Genomic DNA, 26,577 nt, shown 5'->3' with positions numbered 1-26,577 from the left:
TATCAGCCAGTAAAACCTGGCTAAGTTTGTGTAAATCAGTTCAATGAAATCTGTCGTTAAATACACTGGCTCTTTGGAGAACTGAACATGGAGTAAACAGGTATTTAGCAAACTGGTCTGTTTCTGCATGTGAACAAATCATTCCTCCTCCTAGTTTCTTACTCTGTAAAATGAGGTTGGCATATTGAGATAACATTTCACACTCATTAGGATGGCTACTATCAAGTAAATGGAAAATAACAAGTGTTGACAAGTATATGAAGAAACTGGAACCCTTGTGCACTAGTGGTGGGAATGGTACAGCTACTACAAAAAACAGTTTGGTGATTCCTCCAAAAATTAAAAATATATGATCCAGGATTCCCACTTCTTTTTTTTTTTTTTTAAAGATTTTATTTATTTATTTGACAGAGAGAGCACGCACAAGTGGGAGAGTGGCAGGCAGAGGGAGAAGCAGGCTCCCACTAAGGAAGGAACCCAATGCGGGACTCGACCCCAGAACCCTGGGATCATGACCTGAGCTGAAGGCAGCTGTTTAACGAACTGAGCCACCCAGGCGTTCTGCTATTTCTGCTTCTGAGCATACACCCGAAAGAACTGGAAGCAGAGTTTTGAAGAGATTTTTGGATACCCATGTTCACAGAAGCATTATTTACAATAGTTAAAGGGTGGAAACAACCCAAGGGTCCATCAATGGGTGAATGGATAAACAAAACAAAATATGGTATATACATACAATAGAATATTATCTGTCCTTAAAATGGAAAGAAATTCTGATATATGCTACAACATAAATGAACCTTGAGGACATTACGCTAAGCGAAATAAGCCAATCACACGAAGACAAATACTGTATGATTCCACTTACAAGAGGTACGTATAGTAGTCACATTCATAGAGATAGAAAGTAGAGTGGGGGTTTTAGAGCTGAGGGGAGAAGACAAGGAAGTTATTGTTCAAGGGGTACAGAGGTGCAGTTTTACCAGCTGAAGAGAGTTCTGGAGATGGATAGCATTGATAGTTCCACAATAATACAAATATACTTAATACCATTGAACTGTACACTTAAAAATGGTTACCATGGTAGATTTTATGTTATGTGTATTTTGCCACAATTTTGAAAAAGGGAAAAAAATGAGGAGGTTGGACAAGAAGTGCTCTAAGATCCCTTTCAGCTATTGAAGTTTACGATTAAAAAATAAATAAGTGAAGTTTATGACTCTTTGAGGTCAACAAACCATTATGAGTATTGAAAGCAAAAAAAAAAGTGTTCTGTAAATAGTATTACGTTGGAAACTATAGGAATGGGAAGGGCTTAACGAAGTGCTGTAAAACCTCCATTTTGGACCACATAAAATGATGGTTATTGTTATTATTGTTCACTTTTTATATAAAGTAATGAATCAGATAACATAATGTTGCTTAGAAGTCTTTAGGAAGATCTGATTCATAAACAGTTAAGAACTATTTGTAGGCAATTGATTACAAATATACAAAAACAAAGTTTTTATATTATAAACAGGAAGTAATTAGAGAGAAATTATATCATTCATCATAGCAACAAAAGCTAAAAATTACCTAGGAATACATTTTTGTAAGAAGTATACAGGCCTAACAGGGATTAAAACTAAAATTCTACTGAAAGACACAAAAAATCTGAATATATCTGCCTGTAAGGGAAGTCTCAATATTATAAAGATATCAAGTTTCTCCAAATCAATCTATAAGTTCAATGTAATTCTAAGACTTCCAATGGGAATTTATTTTTGTGAACTTGGTAAACAGATTTTCGAGTTTCTCTTGAAGAGTAAATGTCTAAGAAAAGCCAACAAACATTTTGAACAAAGAAAGAGGACTAATCCAAATAGATATCAAAACATATTATAAAGCTAAAGAAAATGCAAGCACCATGATATTGGAGCTGGAAAACACAAGTAAAACAACAAACAGAAAGAAACTTGGCCATCCAGGAACCCACCCATGCATACAGAGTTTAGTAGGTGGCATTTACAGTGGGAAAAGGAGATTTTTCAATATATGGTTAACCATTTGAAGGAAAAAAAAATAGGTTTGATACCTGCCTCATGCAACATATAAAAATAAACTCCAGATGGATTAAAGATATAAACTTTAAAAATTTATACTTAAAAAAACTATAGAAGTACCAGAAGAAAATACAAGACTATTTTTATAATAGAGAAGTAAAGACCTTCTATTAAGATACAAAACACAAAAGTCATAAAGTTTGACAAATAAATTTGACAAATTTTAAAATTCCATTTGACAACTACAAATAAAGTATAAAGACAAGGGATAAACTAAGAGAAAATACATTTAATAATTCTGAAAATTCGGGTCCCTAGCTGTCTCAGATGGAGGAATATATGGCTCTTGATCTCGGGGTTGTGAGTTCGAGCCCCATGTTGGATGTAGAGATTACTTAAAAACAAAATCTGAAAACTGCATGTAAATATTGACAGAGAGCCTACTACACATATCAAGCACTAATACAGATGCTGATGAACAAAACTAAGGTACTCATTAGGATTCGTGTGTGTGTGTGTGTGTGTGTGTGTGTGTGTGTGTGTGTGTGACATGACAGAGAGACAGAGAACAAACAAATGAAAATTTCAGATAATAAGATGCAGAAAATTGTTAAGTGGTGAGAGTTAATGCCTAGAGGGCTACTTTAGATATATGGCGGCTGGGACACTTTTGTGGAGGTGACATCTACGCTGAAGTGTGAAGGCCAGTAATGTAGAAATCTAAAGGAACAGAGTTGTGAAGGCAGAGGGAATAGCAAGTACAGAGGTCTTCAGGTGGGAACAGACTCGGCGTGTTCAAGGAAGAGAAAGACCGGTGGCTGGAGATTACCAACTAGAAAGAAGAGTAATATGGAATGAGATCTGAAAGGAAGGCAGAGACCAGATCGTATATACAAATGGCCTTGCGATGTACCTTGTTAGTTTTCCTAAGTACTTTTAAATAGACTCCTTTCCTTCAATTTAACATTCCAGGTTTTACATATTAGTCATTTGTAACTTACTGAGCCAGCTATTCTAAGTCATGCTTTGAGGCTGGTGTGTCTAGGTGAATAAATCAGTTAGTATGTGAACCTACCTGAAGCCCAGCATCGATAGCCCTATGCAATTTATCTTTCTTTTGTCTATGCATAAGTAGTAAAGCTTCTGGACTGGTAAAATGGTGTATACATGGTATACACACGTACATGTACGTGTACACGCACACACACACCCTGGGGAAAAAAACTGCTGGTTGGTATTGAGAGAAGTCTATAGAAAGGGAACAGATCTAAGCAAGTGATGGTTCAGCTAGATAATATCTCTATACATGCCTTTATTTTTTTTTAAATTGTTATTAAGTTATGTTAGTCACCATACAGTCCATCATTAGTTTTTGATGTAGTGTTCCATGAGTCACTGTTTGCGTATAACACCCAGTGCTCCATGTAATACGTGCCTTTAATCCTATATTTATAATTTCTTTGTGGTTTCTAGGTATAGATTATATTTTATGGGAGAAATATACTACAGCAATACTTGAGAATCTGGTGCTCTGTAAATACCTGGGGGAACATCAAGTATCTATCGTATTGATCCCCAAAATTTTGGAGCATGTTTACTTGCAAACTCTTCCTTTACAGATAGTTCAAAGTAATGTTTAGCCTGAAGTATAATTAATTCTGAACTTTTGTACTACAAATTAGCATTGTACCCGTTATGAATAATGTCTCTATACTTGACATTTTTACCATCTAAGGCCCAGAAGAATGGAGAGAAGACAAAATATCTTTAAATTTATCAGTCATTTAGAACATCAAAAACAATTTCATTTTACAGATCTTTAAGGATCTCACTTATCATATCCAACTAGCAAGCACACAATTCATCTACTGGTTATTATTTTGAGGGAGAAAACTTCCTTTACTTAACTCCAGCATGTAATCTCTAAGAATTTCCAAGTATTTTATAAGTTTATTAGTAACACTTCATGTGGGTAAGTAAACATAGTTCAAGATAATTCCAAAATTACAACTCTGAACACTGACTCCTGTTCAGGTATTAGAGTTGCCTCTGCAATGAGGGGATGGCCATTTCAGCCTGTCTGGTTTGGCGAGGTTATTGCTGAGAAGCATTGCAGATTCAACCCCGCTGGTTCTTATGAAGCACAAGCCAGACTTATTGGGGGAGGGGGGTGGTGAGGGGAAAAGGTCAGAGTCATAAAAAATTTCAGAACGTTTATAAATTATTTAACAGTAAACACTTATTTATTTATTTTTTTTTTAGATTTTATTTATTTATTTGACACAGAGAGACAGAGCCAGTGAGAGAGGGAACACAAGGAGGGGGAGTGGGAGAGGAAGACGCAGGCTCCCAGCTGAGGAGCCTGATGTGGGGATCAATCCCAGACTGCTGGGATCACGCCCTGAGCCAAAGGCAGATGCTTAACGACTGAGCCACCTAGGCGCCCCTAACAGTAAGCACTTTAAAAAAAATTATTGTTGGGGTGCCTAGGTGGCTCATTCGATAAGCACCTGCCTTCAGCTCAGGTCATGATCCCAGGGTTCTGGGATGGAGCCCCACGTTGGGCTCTCTGCTCAGTGGGAAGGAAGCCTGCTTCTCCCTTTCCTGCTTCCCCTCCCCCATGCTCATGCTAGCTTGCTTGCTCTCTCTCAAATAAATAAATAAAATCTAAAATAAAATTAAATTAAACAATTACTGTCTTTTTGGGAACAGATACAAGAAAAAGACATTGGCTTTATCATTCCTGAAATTGCCTACGTTTACAATATTGTTTCAACTTCTTTGCAAGGAAATTCAAATGGCCAATAAATATACAAATAAAATACACTGTCAAAAACTTTAAAAAATTTTAAATCCCCAAGTCTGGTAAGAGGAAATAGGAGACCTCATACACTACTGTTAGAAATATAAATTGTTACAAACTTTCAAAGGGTAACCTGATAATATGCTACAGAAGCCTTAAAAGAAATTCATACCTTTTGACCCAGCAATTCCATTTCAAGGAATTTATCCAAAGAATTATTCACAGATGTATGTAATAATATAGCTAAAAGGAGATTCATAATAGCATTTATTGTAACAACTCCAAACTAGAAATAATGAGTAATAAGTAACTGACTTAAATTATGGTAAATCAGTAAAATAGAATATTATGCTGTTATTAAAAAAGGATATGGTTGAAAATTATTTTAAAAACTTAAGTTACGGGGCACCTCGGTGGCTCACTCAGTTAAGTGTCCAACTGTTGATTTCAGCTCAGGTCATGATTTTAGGGTTGTGAGATTAAGCACTGGACGGGCTCTGCGCTCAGCGGGGAGTCTGCTTCTCTTCCTCTCCCTCTGTCCCTCCCCCTGCACGTGTGCACATACGCGTGCTCTCTCAAATAAATAAAATCTTCAAATAAAAAAAAAACTTAAGTTACATCCTCTGATCAAGAACCTCCAATGGCTATGCACGCCATCTGGGAAAAAAATGCAAAATCTTATCATGATCTATAAGGTTCCATGTGGCCTGGTTCCTGGCTCCCTTTCCAACCTCACTTAGGACGACTTCCCCCCTCATTCAACTCTTCTGCTCTTACTTAAGCATATCAAGCAGCTTCAGTTTCAGGACATTTGCATTTGTTGTTCCACCTCAGTCTGGAGCACCAGTCCCTTGGTCAGCTCTATAGCTTACATCCTCACCTCCCATCCATCTATGCTCTTGTATATGCCTTGCTTTTCTTCATTGCTTTCATCACCACCTGTATTATACAATCTATTTTATATGTGCTATATAAATATTTTCTAGTCTGCCTCCCTCTATTGTAATGGAAGTTCCAGGAGAGCAAGGACTTCATTTCATACTCTTCTGTATCTTTAATATCTAGAACAGCACCGGGCTTAAAGTAGCCATTCAGGAAATATACTAAATGAATTTGTTAAATGAATGAATAACATGAAAAAAAATGATATTTATATATTAGTAAAAAAAAGAGATGCAAAACAATATGTATAGTACGATTTCAAGGATAGAAAAAAAGCAAGAAAGATGACAATCAAAATATTAGCAATATTTATGAGGTGCCTGGGTGGTGTAGTCAGTTAAGCATCCAACTCTTGGTTTTGGCTGAGGTCGTGATCTCAGGGTCACAACAGAGCCCCACCTCAGGCTCTGCTCAGCGCAGAGTCTGCCTGTGACTCTCTGCCCCTCCCCCTGCACTTTCTCTCCCTTAAATAAATAAATAAATCTTAAAAAAAAAAGTAACCAGGGGCGCCTGGGTGGCACAGCGGTTAAGCGTCTGCCTTCGGCTCAGGGCGTGATCCCGGCATTCTGGGATCGAGCCCCACATCAGGCTCCTCCGCTATGAGCCTGCTTCTTCCTCTCCCACTCCCCCTGCTTGTGTTCCCTCTCTCGCTGGCTGTCTCTATCTCTGTCAAATAAATAAATAAAATCTTAAAAAAAAAAAAAAAAGTAACCAATATTTAAAATGTAAGTGATCTATAGGTACCTTTTACAGTTGCTTTTCTATTTTGTAAAGTTTCTGCAATGGACAAATATTACTTGTATATTAAGGAAAGAAGTGCATGCTTTTTTAAAGAAATAAATAACACACGTACCAGTCCATTTAAGTTCTTTATGTTGTTTCTTCCTAAAGACAGTATCCTTAAGTTTTCTGCAATGGAAAAAAAAAAAAACACAATTTTTTGTTTAGAAGAATCATATTACAACTGTTGTAAATCTAGCATAATAAAGTGTTAATAAATTTTATATAATATACTTATATAGTGAGTAAGAAAGGCTGTTTTAATAAAAAGTGGTATTCAAGTAGGAAATTGACTTACTTATCATCTAAGGTAAACACTACAACTATAATTTCACATCATGACAATATTAAGTTTACAAATGATTAGCTATTTCAAATGCATGGTTTTAAATTGGTGGCTAGTAAAAATATTTCAGAGATAAAATAAGAGTAAAGAATATCTGAACTTTAAATATGGAAGCATATGTATTTCAAATCTAGTATAGTGTAAGGACTCACGCTAGAAAATAGGAACATATTTATGTATAGCCCGCCTGCCTCAGCCACACAGGATTAAAAGTGAAATCAAATGAATTAGTATTTAAAAAATCTTTTGCTTTCAATCTTTTAAAGAATTAATTGTGATTTGCTTTAAAAATGCTTATTTGGGGGGCGCCTGGGTGGCTCAGTCATTAAGCGTCTACCTTCGGCTCAGGGCGTGGTCCCAGCGTTCTGGGATCGAGCCCCACATCAGGCTCCTCTGCTGGGAGCCTGCTTCTTCCTCTCCCACTCCCCCTGCTTGTGTTCCCTCTCTCGCTGGCTGTATCTCTCTGTCAAATAAATAAATAAAATCTAAAAAAAAAAAAAAAAGCTTATTTGTATTTTTTAAAGGATGGTTCTATTTGTGTATCTATAGGCTATTTCTGGAAGAAAAAAAGAAAACAGAAGCAGTGGTTGCTTTATGGTCAGAGGAAAACAGTTTCCATTGCAACCCTTTTTGGAACTATTTGCATAAAACCGTGTACATGTATTATTTTTCAAAATTAAAAAAAGATTTTTTAGCAAAATAAAGGAAACCTCATTTCTGTTCTAAAAAACTGTTGATTACTTATGCATAAGTTATACACTCAGTTTTCACAATGTAACCTTCTGTAACTACGTTGTCCAATATGGTAGTTAACTAGCCATGTGTGGCTGTTTAATTTAAATTAATTAAAATTAAATACAACTTAAAATACAGTTTCTCAATCACACCAGCCACATTTCAAAAGCTTAACAGCTGTATGTGGCTTGTGGCAACTATATTGGGATGGTGCAGACAGCTCTGTTGGATTCCACGGTTTTACAACATCCATAATTCAGTGGTTAAGAACACAAATTCACTTGGGGCGCCTGAGTAGCGCAGTCGTTAAAGCGTCTGCCTTCGGCTCAGGGCGTGATCCCGGCGTACCAGGATCGAGTCCCACATCGGGCTCCTCCACTATGAGCCTGCTTCTTCCTCTCCCACTCCCCCTGCTGTGTTCCCTCTCTCGCTGGCTGTCTCTCTGTCACTCTGTCACATAAATAAATAAAATCTTAAAAAAAAAAAAAGAACACAAATTCACTTAACTGAGTTCCAATCCCAGCTCTCTAGGGAAGCAACCAAACCTCTCTGAATCAGTTTCATCACACATAAAATGAGGAAATATAATAATATCTAACTTATAAGCATATCAGGATTGGGGTGCCTGGGTGACTCAGTCAGTTGAGACTCTTAGTTTCAGCTTAGGTCATGGTCTCAGGCCCAAGAGACGGAGCCGTGCGTTGGGCTCTGTGCTCAGCATAGAGTCTGCTTGAGATTCTTTCCCCTCCTCCTCTCCCTCCCCCTCACCCCACCCCAGCTCATGCGTGCGCGCGCACACGCTCTCTCTCTCTCAAATAAATAAATAAATAATCTTTATAAAAAGAAGAATATCAGGATTAAATGAGATAATTGTCTAAAACATTCAGCATAACGCTTAATCCATAGTAAGTACACAATAAATGATGTGTGTGTGTGTGTGTGTGTGTGTGTTTGTGTGTGCATGCATGTATCAGGCATATACGGTTATATAAACTTTGTTTTAATTTGTTTAATTTAATGAAATATTTTAAATTCTGTTATGAGAAACATTTAACTTTCAGGACAAAGTATTTTAAGAATGATCTAATTTATGTAAAGTGCTTTAATTGTTGAAACAACACCCCGTGTTATGGACTGAACTGTGTTCCCCCACCCTAAAATTCATGTACCTCAGAATACGACTATACTTGAACACAGGGATTTTAAAGAGGTAATTAAGGTGAAATGAGATCATTTTAGGTAAAATTCAATATAACTGGTGCCTATAAAGGCACCAGTCCTTATATGAAGAGGTGATTAGGACACAGACAGGAATAGAGGAAAGCCCATTAAAGAGCAAGGGAAAAGATGGTCATCCATAAGCCAAGGAGAGAGGCTTCAGAGGAACTCAATCCTGCCGAAACCTTGGTCTTGGACTTCTAGCCTTGACAGCTACCAGAAAATAAATTTCTATTGTTTAAGCCACCCAGTCTGTGGAGTTGATTATGGCAGCCCTAGCAAACTAATACATCCCATATACCTATAAATGCATGAAAATTAAATAGTTAAGAAAATCACATAATCAATTATTCTTTAAAGCTTCTTGATATGGAAAGATAGGCATTTTATTTTTTCTATGTCATGCAGAATAAAAAACTTATTCAAAAAGTTATTCAGAGCACCTGGGTGGCTCAGTTGGTTAAGTGTCTTCTGCTCAGGTCAGATCCCAGAGTCCCGGGATAGAGCCCTGCAGCAGCTCCCTGCTGAGAGGGGAGTCTGCTTCTCCCTCTCCCTCTGTCCCTCCCCCCTTCATATTCTCTCTCTTGCTCACTCTCTCTCAAATAAATAAAATCTTAAAAAAAAGTTATTCATTCAACACATAATTATTGAGCATCTACTATATGCTAGGAACAGCTATGATCATTCACGATATAACAATGAATAATACAGATAATAATTCCTGCTGACATTGAGCTAATAATTTGCCAGATGATAAACATAATAAATAAGCATATCAGATACTGTCAAGTGTGAAGGCGAAAAAAAAGCAGGTAAAAAGAATGAAATGTCAGGGGGTTGGGAGCAGTTGACACTTTGGATAGAGGGTAACTTCTAAGACCAAAAGGAAGCGACGCAACTAGCTGTGAGGATCTGAGGAGGAAGAACATTTACAGGCAGAGGAACTTCAAGGATAGAGGCTTTGAGGCAGGACCACATCAGAAGTGCTCACAAAACACAAAAAGCTGGCTGAGAGAATGGGAGGAGGGTAATAGGAGATGAAACTGGAAAGATAATGGGTCTTGGGGATGTGTGAGAAAGGAGCTAAGAAATTACCAGGGAATTTGGCCTAAGCAAAAAGAGGAATGGAACAGTTGCTATCTGAGAAAGACATACAAAAAGTTGGTTTCGCTGGGGCTGGAGAAGGGTATCAGTACTTAGATTTGGACATGTTAATTATGAGACGTGCATTAGACATCCAGTTCAGAGGAGATGCCTGGGCTAGAGATATAAATGTGGGAACCATCAGCATATAGATGGTAAAGCCATGACCTGGATGAGATAATCCAGGGAGTAGGTGAAAATAGAAAAGAGAAGGGATCCAAGAACTGGGTCCTGGGGTCCTCTAACACTTAAAATTCGGGGACGTGAGACTGGGAAGGAGTAGCCTAAGAAATCAGGAGGACACAGCATTCCAGAAATCAAATATTGGAATTGTTTCAAAGGGTAACAAAATCATCCATGTCAAAATATGCTGCTAGGTCAACTAAGATGAGGACTGAGAAACAATGTCAGAAACTGGAGATGACAAATATATGCAACTCTTCCAAAGATAATATCAAACTTTATATGTAAAACTCCTTTAAAAAAAATACAACTCCTTTTTTTAAAAAATACACATGAAAATGGTGACAGAAGGCTAAAAAGATCTTACTTATTACTGTATAGGGAAAGAAATTATGATATCAAAGTTAATGATAATGAGAATAATATTTTTAGAAAGAAAACTCCGGGAGCTCCTGGGTGGCTCAATTAAGTGTCTGACTGTTGGTTTTGGCTCAAGTCATGATCTTGGAGTGGTAGGATTGAGCCCCGAGTGGGGCTCTGTGTTCAGTGTGGAATCTGCTTGGGATTGTCTCTCTCCCTCTCTCTCTGCCCTTCCCCCGGGGCTCGTGTGCTCACACGTGCTCTCTAATAAATAAATAAAATATTTTTTTCTTTAAAAGAAGACTCTGTTATTAGTGTTGAAGGTCAACTGAAGAGCAGAAAGACAGGAGACAAAAAGATCAATTAGGAGGCTATCACAAAAGTCATAAAGCAGTGTTTTTCAAAGTATGGGTGATATGAAATCAACTTAGTGGGTTATGACAAACATTTAAAAAAATATATTATCTCATTATCATTCCTCCAAATCAGAGATCTTTAATGGTTCCCCTTTGCCTAGTGAAGACCAAATGCCTTAATGTTGCATTCAGTCATCTAAAAGCAGTGCCACCCTACTCACACCTGAACACATCATTCTTTTTTTATGACTTTGTGCATTCGTTCATGCAGTGCTTTTTTTCTTTGAGAATAGCCCCTTCCTCTAACAGGAAAATCCTATAAGAAACAAGATTAAGAATGTCAAGGTTAGGGGCACGTGGGTGGCTCAGTAGGTTAAGTATATGCCTTCTGCTCAAGTCATGATCCCAGGGTCCTGGAATCAAGCCCTGTGTCAGGCTCCCTGCTCGGTGAGGAGTCTGCTTCTCCCTGTCCCTCTGCCACATGCCCCCCACCTGTGCACGCTCTCCCTCTCAAATAAATAAAATCTTAAAAAAAAAAAAAAAAAAAGAATGTTAAGTTTAAATGTCATTTCTCCCTCTAAAGACTGCTCTAAACATCATCATAATTACACTTTCTTTAGGAACATTTATAACAGTCTATCTTGGATTATAATAATAAATATCCACTTCATATAGTTATTGTGAAGATTAAATGAGTTAGTATATATAAAGTGCTTTGAATAGTGCCTGATGCATACAAATGCTCAAGAAATATTAGCCATTATTACAGTTAGTGAGGAATATGTTCTGTCTCTTTAGATAACGAGCTCCTTGAGGGCAAGCATTACATCTTACTACCATCTCTTCCAAATCTGCATCCCCCTCCCAGGACCTTACTCAAAGTTGGCATTCAGTATTTATGTAGTCCTGGAAAGGAAATGATTACTAATAAAGCTATGCATAAGATGACTCAATCTATTCCCGTTAGGTTTGTAAAAAAAAAAAAAAAAAAATCTTTAAAACGTTTATACTGGGAACTATGCTGTAAGGCTAAACATTGTTTTACAAACCTATTCCACTTTGTGTGTGTATATATTAGATATGTGTATTCATATGAATATATGTACTTAGTCATGAATTCATACATATTCCTTACTGTGGAAAAGTGATCAAAAGTGTTTGAAAAACACAATCTTAAGGGAGAGGTAATGTGGGTCCAAATTAAAGCTGTAGCTTCTGGAAATGGAAAAGCAACAGATTATTTGAGAGCTCCTTCAAAGAATAGAGTTAACAAGACTTAGTGATGGACTTGGATGTAGGTCTTAAGGGAAGTAAAGGAGGAGGGTGGTAGGTTAAATAACTGCTCACCGAAAGATACCTAAATCTTAATCCTTGGAACCTGTGAATGTTACCTTATACGGGGAAAAAAGTACTTTTCAGATGTCATCAAGTTAAGGATCTTAAGATAAGGAGAATATCCTTGATTATGCAGATATTCCCTAAATGCACACATATCCTCATAAAAGAGAGGCAGAGAAAGATTTGACACAGACAAAAGAGGAGAAGTCAGTATGACCACAGAGGTAGAGATTAGCGTGATGCCCTCACAAGCCAAGGAATATGGCAGCCGTCAGAATCTAGAAGAGGCAAGGAACAGATTCTCCCCTAAAGCCTTCAGAGGAAGCATGGCTCAGTCGAAACCTTGATTTTGGTCCACTGAAATGAATTTCAGACTTCTGGCCTCCAGAACTGTTCTTTTGTTGTTCCTGTTGTTTTTCAGAACTGTTTTTTTAAGTCACCAAGTTTCAGCAACCATAAGAAACTAGCAGGAATCAGAGCCCTTGGCAACTGGGATGGTGGCAATGTCATTAACAAAGATAAGGAGCACAAGAAAAACAATGATGGTGAGGAATTAAAATTTAAATATAACAAGTAAGAAACAAGACAAATTTGAACAAAAAATAAGTAATTAAAAAAATCTAGTTCTATTTAATTCTAACTCTATAAAAGCTTTAAAATGCCTTTAAAATGTTTAGATCTTGTGTTCTAATTTTCTTTGGATAAGTGAATTTAAGACACATGGTTTACATATTCTCTCTGTCATCTGACAATTACTGTGGTTAAAACAGGTGCCAGCTTCTGGGATTACATAGTGTCTCTGGAATGTTTACTCTAATAACGAGAAAGTCCAAGAACCATCTGTTACTGTGGATCACTTACTTAAGCCATTGAGGTTGGCAATTTTTTCAATGCAGTTTGTAGACAATGAAAGCTTCCTTAAAAAGAACAAAGGAAAACTTGAATTAATACAAAACAATTTTAAATGGTGTATCAGAAAAATAAATAAATAAGTGGTATATCAGAAATTATTCCTCAAGTGCCCATACAAGATAATATTTAAGTCATGTTTTCTTTTTACAGTGAATCCTTTTTTCCCCTCTCAGACATAGCACGTATTCTTTCATTCTGAAATCCTTATACTTTTTTTCTGATTACAAAAGTTAATACATATCCATTGCAGAAAATTAAAAAAAAAAAACTTTCTGAAGGTAATTTGGTGTTCTCTATTAAATTTTTTAAATGCATGTGTTCTTTGACCCAGTGATTCATTTCTAGGAATACATCCTACTGAAATATTAATACCAATGCCAAAAGATATATAAGCTAGACAATTTAGTATATTATTGTAATAGCAAAAAAAATGGGGAAAAATCTATAAACATCTAGCAATGAAGGACAGATAATGAAAAGCAATGCTATCACTAACATAAATGATATGTTATCATTTATGGGCTCCGGATACTAGCTTGGGAAGATATCCATGATGTACGGTCAAGTTAAAAACCACCTAGCAGAACAATACATTTTATATGATACCTTTTGAGAAAAAGCAGAACTATATATATATGCACGTGCAAAGATATTTATTTGCTCATGTGTTAAATCATTCAGAAATGTATACTGAAGAAGTCATATGTAATCCTAACCACTCCACAGATTCCCCCGGAGAGAACAACTTTTAATGGTTTGCATATGTCTAGGTTTTTTCTACTCATAATTCAATTATATAAAAAAATGTTAGGGGTGCCTCAGTGTTTCAGTTGGTTGAGTGTCTGACTGTTGGTCTCAGCTCAGGTCTTGATTTCAGGGTCATGAGTTCAAGCCCTGCATCGGGCTCCATGCTGGGTGTGGAGCCTACTTCCAAAAAAAAAAAAAAAAAAAGAAAGAAAGAAAGAAAAGAAAGAAACATTTTACAGGGAACATAACTACACATTCTTAGCCTTGCTTTCTTGACAAAATATTTAATATTTTAGTATATTTCATGCAAAAAATATAATAAAAGCTAATTTTATTAACACAATCTGTGCCCAGTACTCTTCCAAGTACTTTACATAAACTATTTTAACCATCCCAACAATCCTGTGAAATAAGTACTATTATTATCATCCATATTTTACAAATGAGTAAACTGAGGTACAAAGATGTTAAGCAATTTGCCTAGTATTAGAAAGCCAGAAAGGAGCAGAGTCAAATTTAAAACCCTCCAAAACCTGACTCTAGAACATGTGATCTTCTCCTTCCTGATATGACTTGAAGAATTATTCATTTTTTTACAAAAGCAATTACTATACAGTATAAATTATTGGTCAAATCTGTATATTTTCTAGCAATCCCCAACTCCTGACATCTACCGGTGAAAAATGGAGTGCCCTAAATCTGGGAATATGACTGGGGATGAATTCTTTAACTATTGTTTAGGCAACCTGCCCAAAGAGATTGCCAGCAAAAACATGAACAGGCTGACCCTTTCCAAGCAGTTTCCAAGGTACTTTGGTACTAGATAAAAAACTTTTTTAAATGTTTGTCTTTGAGATGGCTTTATGATAAAAAGATATTTGACTACTTTGAAACAATGCTCTCTGAAATCATGCTTTTGAAGCCAAAAATAAAAAAATAAATCTAAGGTGGAGTTTTATATAATACACTGTGCTGTCATCATAAAGGACAATTTGCATTCAATAACTAAGTATGTTTGCTTTTCCCTTTCATTCCAAAGACGGATATTATGTGTCTAAGAGTTACTCAAGTTGCTTATTATAAATACAGATTCCTAGGTTTCATCAGTAGATACTGTTTCTATAAATTTGGGGTGGGCCTTATCTCTTGCATAAAGAGATTCTTATGTAGGTAGTCAGTGCACTACACTTCGAAACACACAGGGTGAAGAAATCAGAAAGAACGCCAAGTGATTCTATAACATTTTACAGCTCTGAAAGGAGACAATGCAGCCTGAGAGCACGGTCACAAGGTGTCATGGTATAATTGCCTCAAATTAGCCACAGAACCTTGCTAAAAAGTATGTATTTAGAAAACAAGTTAAGAGGCATTGATATAGATCTGATACTTAAAGTCATGGGGAAATAAAATTACAAAATAATAAGTATAATTTGATCCCAATTAGGAAAAAAAGTTAGAAGGCTCTTTATCAAAATGCTAACACTGATTCTCAAAAGGTGGTGCAATTTTGGTTGATAGTAATTCCTTTCCTTTGTGCTTTTTGTATTTTCTAGATGTTTTACAATGTATTTTTATAATTTGAAAAAAAAATTCAAGCAGTATCTCTTAGGCCTCTGGTAAGTATAGTACCAACTGGCTAATTTTATAAGAGAAAGTATTAGATTTTATGACAGAATAATAGTCTTGTTGTATTATTTAGTTTCTCCCAAGAGACAAGGAAACTTCTGTTTTCCAGGCACGTTATAGAAATTTTACTGCAAAAAAATACTATATTGTTCAGGGTTACTTTATTAGTAGTCCCATAAACCAATAATCTTTTATGTTTGGCCTTGCCAGAGGGGGAATTACATTAACCAAACAAACAAAGAAAGAGAAATGAAGATCACAGTAAACAAACATTTTTTTCTAGTGTGTGTATTTAGAAAAGAAAGGGAAAGAAGACAAGAGAACTTACTCGCAATTAGCAAGTGTGGACAAGGATGCATCCATCTTCTCTATAGGGGGAATCTGAGCATAAAGCTTTATCTCTTTGGCTTCGGATGGCTTCTGACTGGTTTTCTCTTCCTATGATAAAAATTAGTTGGGAAGAAAGTCAACCCTGATTGTAATACAGAACTAAAAAAGTCCAGAATATCCTAAGGCTTTTCAATGTTTATTTCAAAACAATTATTAGAATTTTATAACTCTGTGCATTCTTTACAATTCACTTACTGACATTTACTAACTGACCCTGATAACCAGGCTTTTACATGGCTGGTTCAGATAATTTATTGTTAGGTCCCAAACAAATGGAAAGGAGGAGGAAAGAAAATGACTTTCATTTCCGTAATATTTAAAATCCCTGGGACGCTTAGGTGGCTCAGTTGGTTAAGTGCTTGCCTCCGGCTCAGGTCATGATCCCAGCATCCTAGAGTCCTACATCAGGTTCCTTGCTCAGCGGGGAGCCTGCTTCTCCCTCTGTCTGCCATTCTCCCTGATTGTACTCTCTCTCTCTGTCTCTCTCTCGTTGACAAATAAATAAATAAATAAATAACATCTTTTAAAAAATAAAATAAAATAAAATCCTTTAAGAGTCTTTCAATAAACAAAACCAAAAATACAACAATAACAGCATTTTCTTGGGAAGAGTTCTTTGTCCCTAAGCACCCTTTTCTTAAATATCAGATTTAGATCCATAAGATCAACGATTTTGTCATCTTGTCTTGCTTTTCCTTTTTCTTTTTTTAAATTTTATTTATTCATCTGCCAGAGAGAGAGAGAGTATGAGCAGGGGGAGCAGCAGGCAGAGGGAGAAGCAGCCTCCCCTCTGAGCAAGGTGCTCAATGCAGGACTCAATCCCAGGACCCTGGGATCATGACCTAAGTCAAAGGCAGACGCTTTAACCAACTGAGCCACCCAGGCATTCCTCGTCTTGCTTTTTCTATACAGAGTTCAGTCTGGGATAGAACCCCAAAATACCAAGAATTTTGGAAGATATCATCCTTACAACACATATGAGGTCAAAGCTATTTGCTCTACAATAATTTACTACTAAATTTTATCTTAGATTTTCAGTACTATGTACACAATTTAAAATTTAATTACCAATATATGCTGCCTAGTAATATTTTCAAAGTACCTCAATACTTAAAGTTAGTTCTCTCTAACAAAACAGGAAGCTCCTAAAGTGCAGGGACCATTTCCTTTGCTTTCCTGTATTTTCTATAACATAGTGTACTATAAGACACACAGAGGCTTATTTCTAAAAATCAAATCATAACATGTCAATACTAGAAAATACACAATAAAAAAAAAAAAAAGAAAATACACAATAAGTTGACAGAAAAAGATCTAATACACATCCATTTAGTACTTATTTTTGTGTCATACATTTGTAGGTTATGAGAGGGAAACTGGTGCACAGTAGATCCTCAATCAATGTTAGGTTAACCAGTGAAAGAGTGAGCTAAAGGTCTTCAAATAATCTTAAAGTCGAAGATTTAGTGTCACAATATAATCTAGAAATAGAACCTATAACCCAAAACAAAAACGCAACCACTTATTATTATAAGTAAATAAAGTCCTAAAATCTGATTCAAAGAAAATCTAATACTAAGCTTATTCCATATTTACTTTTCTTTTTTAATAAAACAGATTTTTCATTCACCAAACAAATGAATTTTTTAAATGCAAAGCACAAAGAAGTTAATAAGCGCTAAAACAAGAATTCACATATTTCATTATCTTATCCGCCCTATTTTCCCTAGATACCAAGTCTCCTGAAAGACTTTTGATTCAAAGCTCAGCCTCAAAAGCAAAAGATACATTATTATACAAAACACTATTGATAATATCCACAAAAAAGTTATCACTGGGCATAGAAATTGAGGAGCTATCTCTATACTCAATGGAAATTCTGTTTGTGATCCTGAATTACAACTGTTCAAACTCTACAGAATGTTTTATTCAAAATATTTATAGTTTATATTCAATTCATGTTTTTTACAACACAGTTTTTTTCTAATGTTAGTATATGCTTTAGTATTTTTTCCAGCTTTATTGATATGTAACATTGTATAAGTTTAAGGTGATGATTTAATACATGTATATATTTTAAAATGATTAACACAATAAGGTCAGTTAACACATCCATCACCTTTTTTTTTTTTTTTTTTTTTTTTGGTGCTAAGAACATTTAAGATCCACTCTCTTAGCAACTATCAAGTATATAATGCAGTATTAACTATAGTCACCATGCTGTATATTAGATCCCCAGAACTTGGCTTGTAACTGGATATTTACACCCTTTGACCAACATCTCTCCATCCCCCCCCACACCCCAAACACTGGCATTCACCATTCTACTCTTTGTTTCTGAGTTCAGCTTTTTTAGATTTCACATATGTGTGAGATCATAGAGTATGTGTCATTCTCTGTCTGACTTATCTCACTTAGCATAATGCACTCAGGGTCCGTCCACGTTGTTGTAAATGGAAGGATTTCCTTTTTTGTGGCTGAAAAATATTCCACTCTGTATATACACAATTTTTTTATCCATTTAACCACTGAGGGACACATATGATATTGATATTGATATAATCCACTGATTTTAATCAGACTTTCCCAGTTTTACTAGTACTCATTTACGCACAAGTGTGAATGTGTTTGTATGTGTGTAATAAGTGCATACGATTTTATCATCTGTATAGGTTCATATACCTACCGCCACGGTAAAGACAGCTAAATAGTTCCAGTGCCACAAAGATTCCTTGTACTGCATGGTCAGATTTAAATAACTATCCAATAATTCTCCTTGTATGGTTTCTAAAAGAGGTAAAAATTCATATACTCACCCATCTGGCTAGAGCTTCTTTGATTGTTGTTGCTTTTGCCTTAAAAGGAGAAGAAACAAGAGTGTCTTTATTGGTATGATTTGTTGATTCAATTTTCATGCAACGATTATTAGCCTTGGCATCTACCATTGAAAAGATTAACTTCTTTCTTTGAGACTTTATATGCAAACAGAGTATTTTAATTTCCTGAAATCAGGATGGTTTATTTAAACGCCTCTCAGAGAAATTACGGAAATCATGATGTAATGCCCATATACTTCACTCCCACTTGGTTTACAAAAAATATATAGCTTTCAACATTTGATATTAAAATAGATCGTATTTCATTGATTCTAAGATTTACATCTTTTACATTTTTTTTTAAAGATTTTATTTATTTATTTGACAGAGAGAGAGAGACAGCAAGAGAGGGAACACAAGCAGGGGGAGTGGGAGAGGAAGAAGCAGGCTCATAGCGGAGGAGCCTGATGTGGGGCTCGATCCCAGAACACCGGGATCACGCCCTGAGCCGAAGGCAGACGCTTAACCGCTGTGCCACCCAGGCGCCCCTACATCTTTTACATTTTAACATCTTTGAAATTTGGATGCATTTGACAACCAGGAACAATTTACAATTACTGTGGCCAGGTGGCAGTGGTGATGATCTAGAAAAATATTAACCATTTTATTTCTATACATACATTCCTTCTTATGGTTGCAAAGAATGACATATGATAAAAATCTACATGCCTAAATACATTTAAAAACTGTCAATAGGTACAAAATAAAAATTATAAGTGATAAGAAATTACTTGTCTTGGTTTAATTCCAACTTCTTTTATTTTTTTTCTTAGAACATAAAATAACGTTGCACCTTATAAACAACAGTATCTTAGATTCAATTTAATATGACACTTGAAACTTTAAATGTGAGAAAAGGAAGACATCCTTTGAATTACTGCTACAGTTCAATAAAAAACAAACTCTTAAATAGTAACAAAAGGAAAAGTTTAAAAGTACAGCTAACCCTCCGAAAAGACAGGCATTAGGGACACCAACTTCTCCCCCCCACAGTCAAAAATCTGAGTATAACTTCTGACTCACCAAAAACTTTACTAACAGCCTACTATTGACCAGAAGCCTTACCAATAACATAAACATTTGATTAATACAGATTTGGCATGTTATATGCATTATATACTGTACTCTTACAATAAAGTAAACTAGAGAAAAGAAAATGTTATTAAGAAAATCATAAGAGGGGTGCCTGCGTGGCTCAGTAGGTTAAGTGTCTGACTCTTAGTTTTGGCTCACGTCATGATCTCAGGGTCGTGAGATCGAGCCCCATATTGGGCTCAGCGTGGAGTCTGCTCAAGATTCTCCCTCCGGGGCACCTGGGTGGCACAGCGGTTAAGCATCTGCCTTTGGCTCAGGGCGTGATCCCGGCGTTATGGGATCGAGCCCCACGTCAGGCTCTTCTGCTATGAGCCTGCTTCTTCCTCTCCCACTCTCCCTGCTTGTGTTCCCTCTCTCACTGGCTGTCTCTATCTCTGTCAAATAAATAAATAAAATCTTTAAAAAAAAAAAAAGATTCTCCCTCCATCTTAGCCCCTCCCCTAGCTCACATGCTCTCTCTCTCTCTCAAATAAATTTTTAAAAAAAGAAAAAAAAGAGAAAATCATAAGAGAAAATACATTTACAGTATTGCAGTATATTTATTTTAAAAAATCTGCATGTAAGTGGATCAGTGCAGTTCAAACCTATGTTGCTCAACTGTATATGCCATTACGTCTAGAAAGCAAAGACATAGTAATAAATAACCCTTGGGTTAAAAAGTAAACTATAAACTACAGTAAAACAATAAAATAAAAGAAAAAATATCAAAATTTGAGGAATATAACATTTAAAAGGAAACTTACAGTTTCAAATATACTTATTTAATCAAAAATATGAGAAAATAAGAGACCGAAAACAAATAAGCTAAGCATTTGAGATATCTGAAAAAGCATGTCATTGCAAACACAAAGAAGGCTAAAGAAAATACAAAGGAATAACTCAATGAAAAACAGAACTGAAGAAAAAAAAGATTAACAAAACTAAAAGTTGTTTCCTAAATCTCTAGCAAGCCCGGTTGAGAAAAAAGAGAGCTGTACAACAAAAACATAGAATCAGAGGAAATAACAGATACCACAAAGATTTAAAACTAAAAATACTATAAGCAGATATATGGTAGTTAAGTTTGAAAACCTAGACAAAGGGGTGCCTGGGTGGCTCAATTGTTAAGCATCTGCCTTCAACTCAGGTCATGATCCCAGAGTCCTGGGATGGAGCCCCACATTGGGCTCCCTGCTCAGCGGGAAGCCTGCTTCTCCCTCTCCCACTCCCCCTGCTTGTGTTCCCTCTCTTGCTGTCTCTCTCTCTGTCAAATAAATAAATAAAATCTTTAAAAAAAAAATTGAAAACCTAGACAAAGAATGCATTTCTAGAAAAAACACAAAAATGCCCAATTGTCACAGGAAGAATCAGAAAATCTGAATAGACCAATAATAATCTTAAATATTAAAAAGATAATCAGAGATTTACCCTTATCCTCCTCCCCTACAACTCCAAGCCTAGATAATTTTACAAGTAAATTCTGCCAAGTTTTCAAGCAACAGATATAGCCTGTTAGACAAGTTGTTTCAGAAACCAGAAAAGGAGGGAAAGCTGCCAACTTATTTTATGAGGCTAGAATAACCTTGATGTCATAACCAGATAAGAGGCCCTCTTTACTTCTCAACACAGATTTGAAAATCCTAGATACAACATTAGAACTCCAAAGCCAATGGTGAATAATAATCGTGATCAAGAATAGCTGATCCCAGGAGCATAAGAATTGTTTAAAAAAAAATGTACAAATGTAAATCATCTATTAATGCATGAAAGGGGGGAAATCACATTTATTTCAGTAAGTGAAGAAAAAGTACTTTACAAAATAGTTCTACATCTGGGGCGCCTGGGTGGCTCAGTCAGTTAAGCGTCTGCCTTCAGCTCAGGTCATGATCCAGGGACCCAGGGATAGAGCCCTCCCTCTCCCACAGTCTGCTTCTCCCTCTCCCTTTCCGTCTCCCTCTGTCGGCCACTCCCCCTGCTTGTGTGCTCTCTCTTTCTCTGTCAAATAAAAAATAAAATCTTTAAAAAAAGTAAAGTTCTACATCTAATATTAAAAGCTCTCAACTAAAAGTTACAGGGAAATTCCCTACTTGATAAAAGCTAAATACCAAAAAGGTATAGCAAACACACACTTAATGAAGAAATTCATTCATTTCAGTAAATATTCATTAAGTGTCTACTATGTATGAAACATACTTTTACATGCTTGGGATATACCAATGAACAAAACAAAGATCCCCACCTTCATGTAACTTCCATCTACTGGTGAGAGACAGATGGTAAATAATATATTTAATAACTAAATAAATTATATAGTATATTAGAAGGTGACAATTACTAAGGAAAAAGAAAATACAAAAACAAAAATGCTGAATTTGGTAAGAGTTATCAGGATATGTGTCTATGTGTGTAGAGTATGTTTATTTTAAATACAGTGGTCAAGAAGGGCCAAATTGGGAAGATAACACTAGAAGTATTCTCTTTAAGATCCCAAATACATCAAAGGTCCCTACTATCATTGCTGTTATTTAACATGGTACAAGAAATCTTTATCAATGCTATAATAAAAGAAAATACAAATTGGAATGATTAAAAGGAAGAAATAAAACTCACTATGCACACATGATCATCTACATAGAAAACACAATAGAATAAACTGACAAATAGAACAAACGCAATTCAGCAAGTGAAGAACACTGTTGGGAGAGTTAACATAAAAGCTGGGAGAATTTTCAACATAAAACCAACAAAAGACTAATATAGAATATAGAAGGAACTCCTAAAATTCAAAAAACAAAAAAAAATGGAAAAAGTTAGCAAAAAATATAAACAGAGAATTCACAGAAACTGAAATCCAGTATCATAAGGTGTTGGAACTCACTGAAAATCAGAAAAAAAGCAGAGCAAAACAACGCAATACTAAAATACATCCTCAGATTGGCAAAAGTTAGAAATCTGGTGAGAATGTAGAACTCTCATGCATTACTGAGGGAAGTAAAAACCAGCAGAGCCAGGGGTGCCAGTCAGCAGAGCATGCAACTCTTGATCTCAGGGTGGTGAGTTCAAGACCCATGTTGTGGGTAAAGCTTACTTAAAATCAAAACAAAACAAAACTAGCAGAGCCATTGTGGAAAGCAGTCTGACAATGCCTAGGGAAATTAAGTATGCATAGGCCCTATGACTCCGAAATCCCACTTCTGGGTAGATTTCCCAGAAAAATCCCTTTATGGCTCCATGAAAAGACACATGTAAGAATACTTTCAAATTGGAAGCAATCTGGTTGCCTACAAGTTGGTTTATGAGGTTACAAGTTCCCGTATAGATATAAGGAGTCAAAAACTGAAAGGCCTAAAGGACCAGTGGACATCTTTAATGGGTAAAGCTGGCCATATAAAGAGGACAACCTCTACTCTGGCATTAGAAAACAGCTGACAGGTGGGACTTGTGACAAGATTTCTTCAAATATTAAAACTCCATTATTGAAAATAACACCCTTATTTTATGTACTATTAAGAAAGAAAAGATGCAGCCAATTATATGACACTATCATATTTTAGTAACACAAAAATGGGGTGAAAATGTGTCCAGTGGTGAAATATGGTATTTCTGATTTTTCAGAGAGGCCATAAATCTGGGTTTTGATGTGAAATACAATCATTTAAAGACAATGGAAGCTAAGGGTTTTTTTTAAATAAAGATTTTATTTATTTATTTGAGAGGGAGAGAGAGCGCAAGAGCAGGGGGAGGGAGAAGCAGACTCCCTGCAGAGCAGGTAGCCCTCCTCTGGGCAGGATCCCAGAATGTTGGGATCAAGACCTGAGCACGGCAGATGCTTAACTGACTGACCCACCCAGGCAACCCGGAGGCTAATGTTTTGTTAATTAAAAAACTATGTTGGCCTGATTTCTGGAGGGCTCTGGAACTACCAGTTTCCAGCCTTAGCTAACTTTATCTAATTATTGGTTCTGATTTTCTATTTGAAGATTTTCTGTAATTCTCATGGTTTATGCTTTCAGAATCATTTAGGGGTGATTATTTCTTCACCTGAATATAAACCTAGGTTCCAGAACTTTCTACTTTCTTTGGCAGTGGTTTTCAGCTAAATGACTATGGAATAGAGTAAGGAAAGTGTGGGGGGAAAACTACTTTTAAAAGAGTGGTATTTAATCTTGTGGTTGAGGGCAGGCATGACTTCGTCATCATTTCAATTTCCTGGGCTCAATTTCTGCCCACTTAAACAGCACTGGAATCACAAAAAGAAGACAACTAATTATACTTATTCTTCATAAACATCTCCATCCGGCAAGACAATCACATACATTGCTAAACAACTTTGACTGGGTCTGTAATCCACCAACAACATCCCTCTTCAAACTACTAGGTGGAACTACCAAATCTGTAAGCGCATTTTAAGTAGGCGTTGAGGAGCATCAGTAGGTAAAATCACTACTTCATAAAGGGCTTTGATTGGATAGATGACTGATAGATGTCAAATCCAAGGTAGCAGTGTTTCTCAAAGTGTGGTGGGACACCCTCCAATTTTAGAATCACTTGAGGTGCACTGTCGAAATGCACATTCCTGAATCCCATTATATTAAAAATTAATAATCTGCATTCCAACAAGCTCAATCTTCAGCCGACTATATTTGTGCATACTTAAATTTGAGAAACGTTGTCCTAATATATTCTATCGGAGTGGGCTTTACAACGTTACCTAATAACTGCACTTACAGTCATTCAGAGGACAACCTGGGCACCTCACAGGTTAGAAATACTGCTGCACTCGGTGTTACACTCCTCTCGTAACAGCTCCCCGCGCCCCATCTCGCCAGGGGGAAAATTACTTCTATGTACAGAAATATCCTTATTCACACTCTGCCTTCCATCACCTTTCCCACCCTAATCCGCTCTTTTTCCAGAAATTCCTGCTCTTTGCGCTCCCTTTCTCTGTCCGAGTCCCTCCACATGAACCCAACCTCCAATCCGCCCCAGGCCGCCCTCACCCCAGACCACCCCGTGCCAGGGCTTCTCTTTCGCCTCAGGCCTCGACTGCACAGCTAGCGTCCGTTACCGGCTTCCTTCCGCTGATTGAGAACCCCCCCGACCCTCAACACGCCACAGTCACTCTTTTCCACCTCCAATCTCCTCTCCTCTTTGACTATGAGGCCTAGAGAGTACTCACCATTCCGGCCGTTGCTACTGTCACTGCTCTGGTTGCTAGGGCCCGCCGAGGTTAGTGCGCATGCGCACTTCTCGGAGCCCTCCAAGGATCCCACCCCCGGCAGCGGTCCTTTCTCTCCGCCCTCAGGGTGGTGCGTGCGGGGCATTGTGGGACCGCGCGGTAACAGCGTCGGTCCTCCCGCCGGTCGGCCGCTCGCCTCCCAGCCCCGGCAGCGGGGATGCGAGAGTTTAACGGCGCAGAGTGGTCAGGAGATGCTTTCTACTGAAAGCAATTTCAGCTGATCTGCAGTGACGTACCTGCCTAAAGTTTAAAGCCTCGCTCTAGTATTGCCCTTCCCATAAAATAACTTTAAAAATTCCCTTCTCCTGCAGCTTGCCCCTCCGCGTCCTTCTCTTTATCACCTGCTGTAATTCGCCTGCAGTCCGACTGAAAATAAATTCAGCTGAATTTCCTCGGTTGCCTTCCCCCAAACCCTCCCGGGAGCCAGAGGCGAATGAAAGCATAAATTGCTGGTTTTATATAACTGGGGTGTCTTCCCGCTCCCCTCCCCTCCTCCTATTAAATTAGACAAAAATTGTAAAAATATTGAGTTACGAGGGGTATGGAGAAATGCGGAGGCGTATATACATTGCTGTTTATAATTGACACAACCTTTCTGGAGAGCTAGCTGTTGGCAATAGTATTTAAAGCTTTAAAAACGTGTGCACCTCTGTGACCCAGCAATTCCACTTCTAGGACTTCATCCTGAAGAAATAATCAGACAAGTGTACAGAGATTTATGTTCAAGGTTTTAATAGCAAAAAGAAAAACAAACTAAATGTCAACGAAAAAAAAAAAGAGTTGGTATTATCAAACATCCAAACGATGAAATAATATACTTCCATTAAAAATGTAGCTGAAATGCATCTATTCACATGCAGTCATGATGTACTAATTTAAAATGCAAGTTACCAAACAAAGTAGTTGGTATAATCTTCTTAAAAATGATATACTGCAGGGGTGTCTGGGTCGCTCAGTCCGTTAAGCCTCTGACTCTTGATTTTGGCTCAAGTCATGATCTGGGGTGGTGGAGCTCATCCTGGGCATGGCTCCTGCTTGGGATTCTCTCCTTCTCCCTCTCCCTCTGCCCCTCCTCCCACTTGTGCACACACACACACATTCTCTCTCTCAAATAAATAAATCTTAAAAAATTATAAACTGTAACATACATTTGTACGTAACATATATCTAAAAGAATATTATGAGGGTCTAATGTTTGCTGCAGATTGAATTGTGTCCCCACCCCACTCAAATTCATATGAAGTTCTTTTTTTTTTATTTTAAGATTTTATTTATTTATTCAACAGAGATAGAGACAGCCAGTGAGAGAGGGAACACAAGCAGGGGGAGTGGGAGAGGAAGAAGCAGGCTCATAGCAGAGGAGTGGTGTTCGATCCCATAACGCCAGGATCACGCCCTGAGCCGAAGGCAGACGCTCAACCGCTGTGCCACCCAGGCGCCCCCATATGTTGAAGTTCTAACTCC

At 37.0% G+C, this 26,577-nt stretch overlaps 1 protein-coding gene across 2 annotated transcripts in view; it reads right to left on the bottom strand.

Moving 5' to 3' along the window:
- Positions 1–25,134, bottom strand: part of DNAL1 (dynein axonemal light chain 1) — a 38,315-nt gene extending 13,181 nt beyond the window's left edge. The window contains exons 1-5 of one of the 2 annotated variants that reach the window (XM_045807855.2): positions 25,054–25,134; positions 18,741–18,779; positions 15,863–15,972; positions 13,111–13,166; positions 6,644–6,699 (exon numbers count right to left, since the gene is read on the bottom strand). In XM_045807855.2, coding sequence (XP_045663811.1) covers positions 6,644–6,699; positions 13,111–13,166; positions 15,863–15,972; positions 18,741–18,779; positions 25,054–25,056 — 264 coding nt within the window. In that variant the 5' untranslated portion in view covers positions 25,057–25,134. Of the gene's footprint in view, positions 1–6,643; positions 6,700–13,110; positions 13,167–15,862; positions 15,973–18,740; positions 18,780–24,602; positions 24,832–25,053 lie in introns of those variants that run through there. The other variant, XM_087856121.1, reaches the window with a different exon arrangement.
- Between the last annotated feature and the right edge of the window lie 1,443 nt (positions 25,135–26,577).

This window comes from Ursus americanus, chromosome 26 (genome assembly GCF_024610735.1).
Source record: "Ursus americanus isolate L20-20 chromosome 26, mUrsAme1.1.p, whole genome shotgun sequence".
In the NCBI taxonomy this organism is placed as follows: Eukaryota; Metazoa; Chordata; class Mammalia; order Carnivora; family Ursidae; genus Ursus; species Ursus americanus.
This window is presented reverse-complemented; position numbering and strand designations above follow the sequence as displayed.